Source organism: Canis aureus, chromosome 23 (assembly GCF_053574225.1).
Source record: "Canis aureus isolate CA01 chromosome 23, VMU_Caureus_v.1.0, whole genome shotgun sequence".
Taxonomy (NCBI): Eukaryota; Metazoa; Chordata; class Mammalia; order Carnivora; family Canidae; genus Canis; species Canis aureus.
This window is the reverse complement of record NC_135633.1, coordinates 41,445,018-41,457,794: the sequence shown is the minus strand read 5'-3', so window position 1 is coordinate 41,457,794 and position 12,777 is coordinate 41,445,018. Positions and strand designations below refer to the sequence as shown.

General features: G+C 34.8%; 1 protein-coding gene across 10 annotated transcripts in view; it reads right to left on the bottom strand.

Moving 5' to 3' along the window:
- NAALAD2 (N-acetylated alpha-linked acidic dipeptidase 2) overlaps positions 1–12,777 on the bottom strand; it is a 63,170-nt gene that overhangs the window by 31,100 nt on the left and 19,293 nt on the right. For 5 of the 10 annotated variants that reach the window (XM_077867391.1, XM_077867390.1, XM_077867392.1 and 2 more), the window contains 5 exons: positions 10,478–10,664; positions 8,844–8,945; positions 6,206–6,331; positions 4,367–4,553; positions 1,349–1,442 (listed from right to left, as the gene is read on the bottom strand). In XM_077867391.1, coding sequence (XP_077723517.1) covers positions 1,349–1,442; positions 4,367–4,553; positions 6,206–6,331; positions 8,844–8,945; positions 10,478–10,664 — 696 coding nt within the window. Of the gene's footprint in view, positions 1–1,341; positions 1,443–3,269; positions 3,480–4,366; positions 4,554–6,205; positions 6,332–8,843; positions 8,946–10,477; positions 10,665–12,777 lie in introns of those variants that run through there. The other 5 variants (XM_077867394.1, XM_077867396.1, XM_077867397.1 and 2 more) reach the window with 5 other exon arrangements.

Here is a 12,777-nt window from a genome sequence, read left to right as displayed (position 1 = left end):
AATATTTATTGAGCCAAGTACTGTCAATATTCCCTTTGTGGAACTTACATTTTAGCAAGAGAGCCAAAATTGATGAAGTACTTAATATGTCTGTGATAAGAGGGCTTGGGGAAAAAAAATAGGGAGAGGAAATGAGAAACATCAACCTCCTTCCTTCTGACTTTATGTAGGGAAGCATTAGATATAGGAAATATTGAAAATAGGCAATCCAGGACTGTGTTAATGTGGGGAACCAGCTGCAGAGCCTATCTGAGAACTGAATCTCCTAGCCCTCAGCACACTGGGGATATGGGAGGTCCAGAGTCAGCACACTGATTCTTGACCACATTGTTCTCCAGATAAAGCTCCTCTGCTCCCCCCCTGCTTGAGTCAATAGCCTATTCTTTTACCTTTTGAAGTAAACATGTTTTTCTCTGCTTCCCAAAGTTAATCATTCCTATAGCCAACCTGCTGACTCTCTTAAGAAAAACTGGAGGAGACAAAGCCTTGGGATCTGAGGTCCCAGTCGGTTTGAGTCAGAGTCTCAGTCACCCTGGCCCCTAGATTAAAATTCAGTGAGACTCCAGGTCTTTCTTCACATCGTCACCTCCAACTATCCTGCATCTGTGGCATGTTAAGGAGAAGAAATTAATTTCTAGAGAAGCTTCTGATTACCTAGTAGGCACTCATTAAGCAATTATTAAATTGTATTGGTACAGACATCTAAAAAAATAAAAGTTTGGAGATCTGTGAAAGAACATCAGTAATATAAATGCAAAAATAGCAAACATTAATTAAATGCTTACTATATTCTAGATACTTTACACGCTTGCATTGAAGGTCATCTCCTCCTCCTAATAAACCTATCAAGGAGAAACAATTACTATCCCTCATTTCACAGATAAGAAAACTGAATCAGAGAAAGATTAAGTAGCTAGTCCAAGTTCACACATCTAATAAGTGGCAGACACTGTAATATTTTTAAGATACAGGTCAAGTACAAACATCAAATAAATATCAAGAAAATCCAAATATTTGAAAAATCTCCAATCAGTATTTATCTTTGGACACAGTTTTGTACTTAAGACTTTCATTTGTACCAGACTAATGGTTTCTTGCTATTTCCTATTGTGCTCTGTTATTCTTACTTCAGGAGCTATTTTGATACAAGACTCTTTTAAAAATTCATCTTCCTATTTTGTTCCCTTAAGTTAAAAAAAATTTTTATTGAGGTATAAGTGACATATAACATTGGTTTCAAGTATACAACTAGACTTTTAACATTATTAGATTACGTTGGTTGTAGATGAGAAAATGGACATATTAGTGTAAAATCTTAAACCTCATATCCAATTAGAATACCTCATACCGTAGTAATATTTCTGCATCATTATACCCAATAGGATGTACAGGGATCTTGGGGATTCCCACTCCTTCTTTGACATCAAGTCTAAAGGTGTACTCTGCAGAAATTAATTGCACAAAATGAAATCAACTGAAGAATCTGAGCATGGTTATAAAGAAATTTCTTTTATTCCTATCTTAGATTTACTACATGTTTGAAATTATATCAAAATTTAAAGTTCCCTCAAAGCCAATGATTGTTTTACCTAATATGACCTATTTAATTCAACAGTAAGAAATGAAATCATTTAAATTTTAGTGTGAAATCAACTGTAGGTATTATAAATTTCTAATTTTTTTTGACATTTCAACAAATTCTCTTGAATTTTACAAGAGTATTTTATTTCCTCATCGATATCTTGAATCCTTTCTAGAGAAGCTTCATTTAACCAGCTGCCTGGAAAATGGGTCCCAAATTCTGAAACTAGGTATAACTGAAAAAAAATTAAAGGGAATTTATGAGATCTTGGAAATAATAAAAATATTTTTTCAAATAGTAATACAATATTCTCTTTAAAGGAAGACTGAAAAGTATTGTCAGACTTACAACCTCATTGAGACTTTGGCTTTCAGCCAAAATAGTTCTATAACCTATCTTATAAACAAAGTAAGATTTCAGTCAAATCACATCATATTCCACCTTAAAACTAGACAAGAGCAAATGGGAAAAGAAGCAGAGAAAAGAACGTAATAAAGATCAGGAGAAATAGGAAACAGAAACATGGTTCTTTGAAAATTGATAAAACTGATTAATCTCTAGCAAATCAGTTCAGGAAAAAAAAAAAAATCCCATGATCAAGAATAAAGAACAGAATATCACTGTAGAACCTGCACATGCATAAGCACACATGTGCATGCACACACACACAGAATGAAAATATTATGAACTCTATTAAATTTAACTTAGATGAATGGACAAAATCCGTGGAAAACATAAGTTACCAAAGCTCACCTAACAAATACATGAACAACCTAAAGAGCCACATATCTATTTTAAAAGTTGAATTTGTACTCATTTTTACTATCAAATGTGGTATGTAGTCATAGATAAAATCTGCATAATCAAAAGCTCTTTGGGAACTTCAGTATCTTTGGGTAAAGGGTAAACCTGACAAAAAGAACCTAAAGTAAAACCTGCAGCTGTATCATACTTAACAGAGAAAGACTGGATTTCTTCTGCTTGAGGAAGGAACAAGGCAAGGACATCTGCTCTAACACTTTTTTTTTCCAGCAATGTCTGAGACGTACTAGTCAGTATACAATGACAGAGACATTTAAAAAAGTAAAAGACATCTAGACTAGAAAAAGAGAAATAAAACTGAATTCACAGGAAACATGATCATCTATGTAAAAACTCTGATGGTATCTACAGAAACCTCCTAGAATTACTTAGTAAGTTAAACAAGTTTGCAGGATACAAGATCAATTTATTTCTTCCACAAATACAAAGAATTTACTAGCAATGAACGTATGGAAATTAAAATTTAAAATGTGTTTTTGAAAAGCATAAAACCAGGAAATGCATATGGATAAATGTGAAAGATGTGCACGATCTGTACAGTGAAACTACAAACATGCTGATATAAATTAAGGAATACCTAAGTAAATGGAGAATTGTGCCATGCAGATCAAAATCTTCAATATTTTATAAGATATCAATTCTCCCCAAATTGACATATATTTAATTCAATCTCGAACAAATTCCCAGCATGCTTTTCAGTGCAAATTAATAGGCTGGTTTTAAAATTCACATGGAAAAGACCTAGAATAGCCCCCCAAAATTTTGAAAAAAAATGTAACTTGAATTACATATCTACTACAATGCAAAATTAAAAAGACTGAACAAACTAAATGTAGTAAGGATATAAAGCAAGTGGAACACTCACACACTGCTGCGAGGATATAAAATGCATAACCACTTTGGAAAACAATTTGAAAATCTCTTCAAAGGGGCACCTGGGTGGCTCAGTGGTTGAGCATCTGCCTTTGGCTCAGGTCGTGATCCTGAGGTCCTGGGATCAAGTCTGACATCAGGCTCCTTGTGGGGAGCCTGTTTCTTCCTCTGCCTGTCTCTGCCTCTCTCTCTCTCTGTGTCTCTCATGAATAAATAAAATCTTAAAAAAAAAAAAAAAAAAAGAAAGAAAGAAAATCTCTTCAAAAGTTAAATATGCATCTATCATATTATCCAGTCATTCCATTTCTATATATTTACCTATGAGAAATAAAAACATATGTACAAAGACTTGTATACAAGAGTTCATAGCAGCTTTATGTACAAGAGTCTCCAAACTGAAAATAATCCAAACATCCTACAATAAATGAATAAACAAATAGTGTATCCATGCAATGAAATACTGCTCGGCATAAAAAGGAATGAACTACTGACACAGACATCAACACAGATGGATTTCAAAACAATTCTGCTGACAGAAAGCAGATTAGTGGTTGCCTAGGGATTGGCAGGGAGTGGGTAGGAAGGGTTGGGAGGAAAGCATTACAAAGAGATGAGTGAAAACTTTTTGGGTAATGGATATATTCATTATCTTAATTGTGGAGACAGTTACATAGATGTCAAAACTTTTCACATTTTACATTTTAAACACCAAAAAACTCAGTGGTATTAAAAAAAAATACAAATGTATGATCTAGAGAAGCATAAAATCACTAAACAATTCAGAAAACCAAAGCTCTAGTTTGGTAAAAGCAATATTACTTTGGGTATGGGGATCTGCATTTCTGCACCTTTACTCAAAAAAAAGGGAAATTCAACTGACCCTTCCCTCTCCATGTCCACACCTCGTGAAAATTTGAAACAAAAATATTATGTGGAAAATGTTTTTTTAATTCCTGGTAATAGTTATCCACAATACCATAGTTGCATACAGTTTTGAGATTATTCTGTAGACGTTTGCTTTCATGACTTCTATAAAGGCAAGTACTATTTTTGCAAAAATGGGTGAACAGTGACAGGCCCATCCATTACCTTTAGCTGGATAGCCTGGAGTGAGCGGGTCACCAGCACCATTCAAATTTAACACATTCCCTCTCTGTGCTGCAGTTCCAGGAAGGTTCCATCCTTTAGGATATGGCTGTACAGCAGGGGCAAAGTAATCAGCTGGATCTGAGTACAAGATGATTCCTATGGCTCCTGCTAACATGGCATTTTTAACCTGCAGAGGCAATGTGCAATCCATAATGTAGAACTGACAAATGATTAATTCATTTAAGAGAAAAATCAACTTAATATTGTAAGGAACTTAAGACACTACTTTTTATCATGCTGTTACACATTTAGTTCTTTATGCCTCAAGTACAATTTATCTCCTGGGGGAGCTAACAACTCTCATTTATTCTATACAACTCCAAACAAATTATTGTCTCTTCTGTGAAACATTCCTATTGTCACTAAAACTGCAAAATTAATGTCTCCCTTTTTTCTACCTCTTCTATTTTGTACATATTTCTGTTATATTAAAATACTATGACCCATTGTATGTCTTTAAAACATCTTTCTCCCTTGCCAGACTGAGAAACGTTTTTAGAAAACGGACCATGTCTCATTCCCTTTTAACTACCCACCCTCCAAAGTCTAGCACATCATATAAATATTTATAAAACTAAATTTAAGATCTATACAGAGTGTGTGAAAAATTGCACACTGTGTTTTGTAAACATTTTCTAACAATCCAAATTGACCACAAATAGGAAAATCTTTCCTGTAAGATTCTGAATTCTTTACTACCAGAAATACTGTAGCAAAAGACAGATTACCACCAGTCTTGATTAATGAAAACATATTCAATATTTAGAAAGCTTTCTTACAACATGAATGGGAGTACAATCTGCCACAACTTTTTTGAAGGGCAATTTGATAATGCCTTCCAAAATTTTCAAAGAACATACGTGTTGATTCAGCCATTCAATTTCTAGGAATCCATACTACAAAAACCTTTGCATAAATGTTCAAGTGCATACAATGTATGTTCACAATGGATTATTTTTAATAGTAATAAATTCCAACCAAGCATCTATCAACACAGGAATGGCTAAACTGCTTATCAATTCTAGAAAGTATTATGTACCCATCCAAAATAACAAGGTATTTACCTACTAAGTAGCTATAGAGAATCAATTAAGTACCAATCACTAGCATAAGTGCTTTCAAACAAAGTCATTTAGTCTTAAGGATTCTAGGAGATTAGTGGTATTATTAGCATTCCCACTTTATGTATGAGGAAACATGGGCAGAGAAAGATTAAGTAACTTGCTCACAGTAAAAGATCTAGAGAACAAGGAACCTAGATGAGACCAGAATCAATGTTGTATGGATCTAGACTCCTATACTCTTAACCACACATTATACAACTCTCAATGTTTTGGCGTGGAGTGATACCCATATATTATTGCTGAGTGGAAAAAAAAGTTATATATAGTATTTGATGCCATCTTTGTTAAAGTATAACATGTAAAACTAGTATATGGAAAGAATTTATATTCATATGTCACAGAATTAGGTCTAAGAAAAACTGTTAAGATTGATCATGTCTGGGCTAATAAAATGGGTAATGGAGGGTAGCTTTCATTTTTCAGTTTACATAAAATTTCGAAAAACAAATTTTGTTTCTGTAGTAAAAGTAACTTCCTTTTCTAGGTATGTGAAGTAACATAAAAACAGATTTCCTGTGCAACCACGACAAATAGGAAGATTTGTTAAATACATATATTGAAGTAATCCTGGAAAACACGATGCAAGCTGATCATTCACATTTAGAGGATATACACTATCCTCTTCTCTCTAGAAAAAGAGGAGATGATACAATACTTTATTTCCTCTGAAGATTTTTCCATATCTTGCAATAACAATCTTGCCACTGCAGTTGATGTTCATCTCTCTTTCCAGTTTGAAAAAGTCTTCAGTACGAGCATAGTTCACATATATGATATCTCCCTGTAAGAAAAGAAAAAAATTAAAAATAACAGAATACTGCTAATTAAAGAGAAAACAATAGAATAAGTTTGCTCCACAATACCATATCATCAAAAGTTATCTATCCTGGATTGGGCTTGAAAAACAGATCCATGCTAATTCTGTAGAAGTTTTTAGAAGATGTTTCAATACTTTGAAAAGTTAAAAAAAAAATTCCAATATATAACACTAAGCAGTGTTCTATTTTGAAGAGATTATCAGACTATACGGAGCTGAAGGAAATAGAGAGGATTTTAAAAATTCCAACTATATATTTTTTTAATTTTTTAAAAAGATTTTATCTATTTATTCATGAGAGACCGAGAGAGAGAGAGAGAGAGAGAGAGAGAGAGAGAGAGGCAGAGACATAGGCAGAGGGAGAAGCAGGCTCCCTGCAGGGAGCCCAGTATGGGACTCGATCCTAGGACTCTGGGATCACACCCTGAGCTGAAGGCAGATGGTCAACCACTGAGCCACCCAGGTGCCCCCAACTATGTTTTAAACAATTCCACTTATAACTGCACCACATAATAAAATACCTAGGAATAAACTTAACCAAGGATTTGAAAGACCTATACTCTGAAAATTATAAAATACTGATAAAAGTAATTGAAGACCCAAATAAAGGGAAAGATACTCCATGCCCACAGACTGGAATATCATTTAGCATCATTAAAATTTCCATACTTTCCAAAGCAATCTACAGATTCTACACAATCCCTATCAAAATACCAACAGCCTTTGTCACAGGACTACAAAAAGTAATACTAAAATTTGTATAAGAACTAAAGAAGACCTCCAACAGCCAATGTGAGCAAGAGAAAGAACAAAGCTGAAGGTATCACAATCCCAGATTTCACGATAGACTACAAAGCCATAGTAATCAAAACAGCATAGTAGTGGCATGACAACAGACACAAAGTCCAGAAGTAAACCCACACTTATCCAATCAATCTATGACAAAGGAAGCAAGAATATACAGTGAAGAAAAACAGTCTCTCCAAAATGGTGCTATGAAAATCGGACAGCTATATGCCAAAGAATGAAACCAAGACACTTTTCTCAAACCATCCACAAAAATAAACTAAACATGAGACCTGACACCATAAAACCCCTAGAAGAAAACGTAGGGGAGTAATTTCTTCCACCTGAGCCTTAACCTTTTTCTAGATACGTCTCCTTGGGGAAGGGAAACAAAAGCAAAAATAAACTATTGGGACTACATCAAAATAAAACGCTTTTGCATCACTAGGAGAACCATAAACAAAACTAAAAAGGAGAAAGATAGCTGCAAATGATATATCTGGTAAGGGGTTAATATCCAAACTATATAAAGACTTTATATAACCCAATACCAAAAACTAAATAACATACATACATAATCTAATCCAAATGGGCAAAACACCTCAATAGACCATTTTCTAAAGAACATAAACAGATTGGCAACAGACGCATGAAAACATTCTCAACATTACTAACCATCAGGGAAATGCAAATCAAAACCACAATGAGATATTACCTCACATGGGTCAGAATGGTTAGTATCAAAAAGGTAGTAACAGGTGTTGGCAAAGATGTAGAGAAAAAAAGAAATCCTTGCATACTGTTGGTAGGAATGTAAGTTGGTGCGACCACTGTGGAAAACAGTATGGAAACTCCTCAAAAAGTTAAAAATAGAAATACCATATGATCCAATAATTCTACTACTGAGTACTTCCCCCAAAAAAGCAAAAACACTAATTTAAAAAAATGCACCCTTATATTTACTGCATCATTATTTAACCAAGTGTTCATTGATAGATGAATGGATAAGGAAGAAGTGGTGTATGTGTGTTACTCAGCCATAAAAAAGAGTGAGATCTTGCCATTTGCAACAACATGGATAGACCTAGAGGGTATTATGCTAAAAGAAATAAGTCTGAGAAAGACAAATGCCATATGATTTCAATTACATGCAGAATTTAAGCAAAAACAGACTCTAAAATACAAAACAAGCTGAGGGTTGCCAGAGAAGAGACAGATTGAAGGGGGAGAGGCGAGTGAAACAAAGGGGATTTTTTTTTTTTTTTTTTTTTTTTTTACAAAGAGGATTTTTAAAAGGAAAAAGAAATCCCAAACAGGTTTAATTTTCAAACATAGTATTAATTTAAGAACTTCTATGGTATGATCTATAAAACCAGATCTATAAATCTATGGAAAAAAAAAATCAAACTATAAACAAAGGAAAAGAGCTTATAAAAACATCTACTGATATAACTAAAGATGAGTTCAGCAACTTCTTTGTTATTTCAGAGTGGCATCTGCTTCATCAGGCTATGATTTTTGTGTATTTTTTTTCCCTCAGATTATTTTTAGAAAGGGTGTTCATAGGACTGAACCTCAAAATGTGGATCAGCATGAATGATTCACCTAATCTTCTTGGTTTTAGTCCTCTACATAGGCTTTAAATAACAAAGGAAGGCTTAAAGAATTGAGTAAACAAGTCTTATTTTACCTCTGGTATGCCTTGGGCTGAGAAAGCGTTATATGGTGGAACAATATTTGTAACATTCTCATATCCATCTGGTGGTGGCTCAAGATAGGAGGTATTGAAAATCTAGCAAGAATTGTAACACATGCAGTTGGAGAGAAACATTCCAGATTGTTATTAAAGAATAATGCCCCCAAGTGTACACTTACGATAGAATATTCTAAAACTAGGCTCAATAATTAATCAGGTAAATTCCACTGGCAACAGTGAAGAAGAGCTTTATTATTATTACTGCCTTCAAAATAGTAGCAACTTCTAGAAATACATGCAGTCTCAGGTGACTAGAAGTTCCCACATAAAAACAGGGCTGTGAAGGTGACACACACACCCACGATTCTCCTCGTGTTCCAATGATTCCTTTCCAACTTTTTTGGACCTCTTTTAATTCAAATGTATTTAAATAATGTTTCCTGTGTTTTATCCCCAGTCCACTGTCTGCCTCATTTTATACTCCCTTCCTATGAGATTTCATTGACTCCCAAAATTTTGTCCATAGCCCAAATGCTTAGAAAGCTTTCCTTTTCAGACACGTGTATTTAAGGGCCTGATGGTTATTTCAGCTTGGGTGTCCAAACTCAACATGTCAAATTTTGAATTTATCATTCCTCACCCCAGGCCTACTTCTTGCTTGGCATTCCTTGCTATTATGAATTGCATCATTACTCAGATACCCATTCCAGCCACATAGGAGTCATCCTGAACTCTGTCTTCATATCCTTCCTCCAATTAATCACTGATCAATTCCCACTAATGTTGCTTCCTGATTACTTCTTAGATCATCCTTCTTCCTCATTCCTACTAGCATCGTCATTTAGGGCTTCATCATCTTTCACCTAGACTATTCTCTTAAGACTTGAACTTTTTACCTAGTCAAGGTCTAACCTGCAGATGATCCAAACTATCTAAAAAACGCCTCTCTAGCCATATTCTTCCATTGCTTAGGACTTGTCAACTCAGTTTCCATTGACTGAAGTTGGATTCTAAGCCCCTTAGGACAATGTATAAGCCCTCCTATGATCTGTCCCCAAAACATAAATACTGGTTTATCTCTTATTGTGGCCTACTTCATACTTCACATTTTTGAAATACAGAAAATGTTTAAATTCCTCAATAATACTAAGGTAGTTATAGGTCTCCAAACGTTAGCCGGTATTTTTTTCTGCCTAGAATTCTTTTCCTTTGTTTTTTCATGTTGTTAAATCCTTAGGATCTTTCATGACTCACATATCAGGAAAGTTTTCTTTCAAGAAGCCTAATCTAAGTCCATGCTAGTTGAAGTGAAACTTTTCTGTTTAAGGAACCCAAACCATACTCTTCATAACACTTAACCATATCGATTTAAAATTATGTGTTCCAACATCTGCCCTGTCTTAGTTAAAGCAAAGGAATCATGTTCCTAGGCTTCCTTCTGGCTTCAAGATTTAGCACTGTGCCTAACACAGTAAACACTGAATAATTAGTTTACAACTTATCAACTCTTCTAAAAAGTAGGAGTTCCACTGCACTATTACCAGATTTCTATTTTTACTTGATCCTATATCCCAATTCACATAAACTGGGGTTACCAAATACAAAGAGTACCAATAATTCCACATCACCTCAATCCCATGTTCATCCATGACTGATATATAGTTCACATTTGTCTCATTGGGGTAGGATAGGAGGACATCATAATGAACCAACTTGGCGGAATCCAGTCCAAATTTCTTCCACTGGGTTTGGATTTTCTTGGCAAGAAGTAAATTTTGTTCTGTTCCTGCCAGATGAGGAAGCTTTGTAAAAGAACTACATGGAAATAAAATACAAGTGGGAGTTAAAGACCACATTCAGACAATATGCCTAAGGATTATTCTAGATGCATCCCTCGTCTTTTAGGTATTATCATTTCTACATCAAAGATTAAAATATAGCTAGCAATAGCAAATTATAGGTATGCCAATTTAAAAATTATTTGTAACTACAATTTTCACATTATGCTTCCCCAGAAAAGAACATATTCCATGGTAAACACATGTAATCAGCAGGTATGAGAAGACACCTTGGAAGAAAGTCAGGCCTCTATACCACTGGTGCTTCTCCTTGCTCATCATCAGTTAGGACATTTTGGGCAGCAGGGGGCCGTTCATCATGTTTGCCGTAGACCAGCTGGACAATCTAATGTATAACTCAACTGCTGTCTTGTTATGTCTATTCAATTGTGTATTAATTTCATTGAGGTTAAAAGTCCATGCATTTTCATTTTATATTACCTTCCTCCCTGTTACCTGGAAGTTATACAACATATTTATTGAACTGAATTTAGACAATGTTTTCTTGGTTCTGAGTATAAATGTGTTGTAGCATTTAAGTGGCCTCACAAAAGTAGTTTTTATATAGATTCATTTTACATGAGAGTAATATTTTTAAAATATTTTCTCACCCCTCCCACTCTCCACCCCACCCTCCCTTTCAGTAAAATAATAATACTTCTCTAAATTGGGTTTTTAATCAACCATGGGACAACCAACAAAAGACAGGCAGTAAAGGATAATTGACATTCACTGAAAACTACATGCCAGACATGTGACCAGGCACTTTCACCTAGGTCAACTCAATGAATCTTCCCAACCCTTCTCCCATTGTCCTCATTTTGCAAATAAGGAAATTGAGAGAATAGTTAAATAACTTGTTTATAACTTCATAGTCATTAAATTCTGGGACTAAAATACAAAAGTCCTAGTTGTCTGACCTTGAGAAACAGTGATAATTTGAAATCATTCAACTGATATTATTTAATTGCCTGAACTCCTTGTATTGCTCCCTACACTGTGCATTTTTATAAAGTTCACACTCAAACATGGTGTATTGGGTTCTTTTTCATCTGACCCACACTTCTACCTTTCCATTTTCATTTCCCACCACTCTCCGTATAAAATTCTCCACCCTAAAGCATTTGGTAGACTCCTTTTTCTCCTGCAGTGACTACCTACTACCTTTGCACAAGGTCTTCTCTGAGACATAAATACCGTCCCACCTACCTGAGTCTCTATCACCACTTCTTTCATTCCCTTTTCCCACTGCAAGCTATTCATTATCCATTAGGACTCCTCTAGTATCTTCTCTGTGCAGTTTTCCCTTTCTAGATCATTAAATTAAATCTACAGGTTATGGATATTGAATACCTTACAAAAGTTGTTTTAAAAATATTATTTTATTTATAGACAGAAGTTATTTCATATGCATTCTAAAAAGTAGGGCTTGAGATATTTCTACTTTATATAATTTATTATTGTTTTATTTTCTACAGTAAGCAGATAACATTCATATAATTAATAATGAAGGATTAACCATGAACTTCTGCCATCCATCTTTTAAAGAACCCACTAATGGGAGCCTGGGTGGATCAGTCAGTGAAGCATCAGACTCTTGATTTCAGCTTAGGTCATAATCTCAGGGTTGTGAGATTGAGCCTCCTGTCAGGCTCTGCGCTGGTCATGGAGCCTGCTTAAGATTCTCTTTCTCTCCCTCAGCCCCTTGGCCTCTCCTCCCCATCCCACATGTTTACTCGCATGTGTGTGTACTCTTTCTCTCACTCTTAAAAAAGAAAGAAAAGAACCCACTGAAATGGAATAAAGAAGTGGAAAAAAAAAAAAAAAAAGAGCCACAGGGTGTAACATCCTTTAGTTCATTTCTAAATTTCTCGTTATGGTCCCAAGGTGGGTACAGTTCCAGATATCATATACTCACACTGTAATGCTCAGGAGAAACATGTACAAACAAGAACATCTATTTCCTCTTCTGTGTTCCTTTTAACAGAGGAAAACTTATGGTAGAAGATCACAGCTAAACTTCCCTCTCATTTCATTGATCATAGAATATATACCTCTTCTCAAATGAAAGAAACATCACCAGAAGGAAG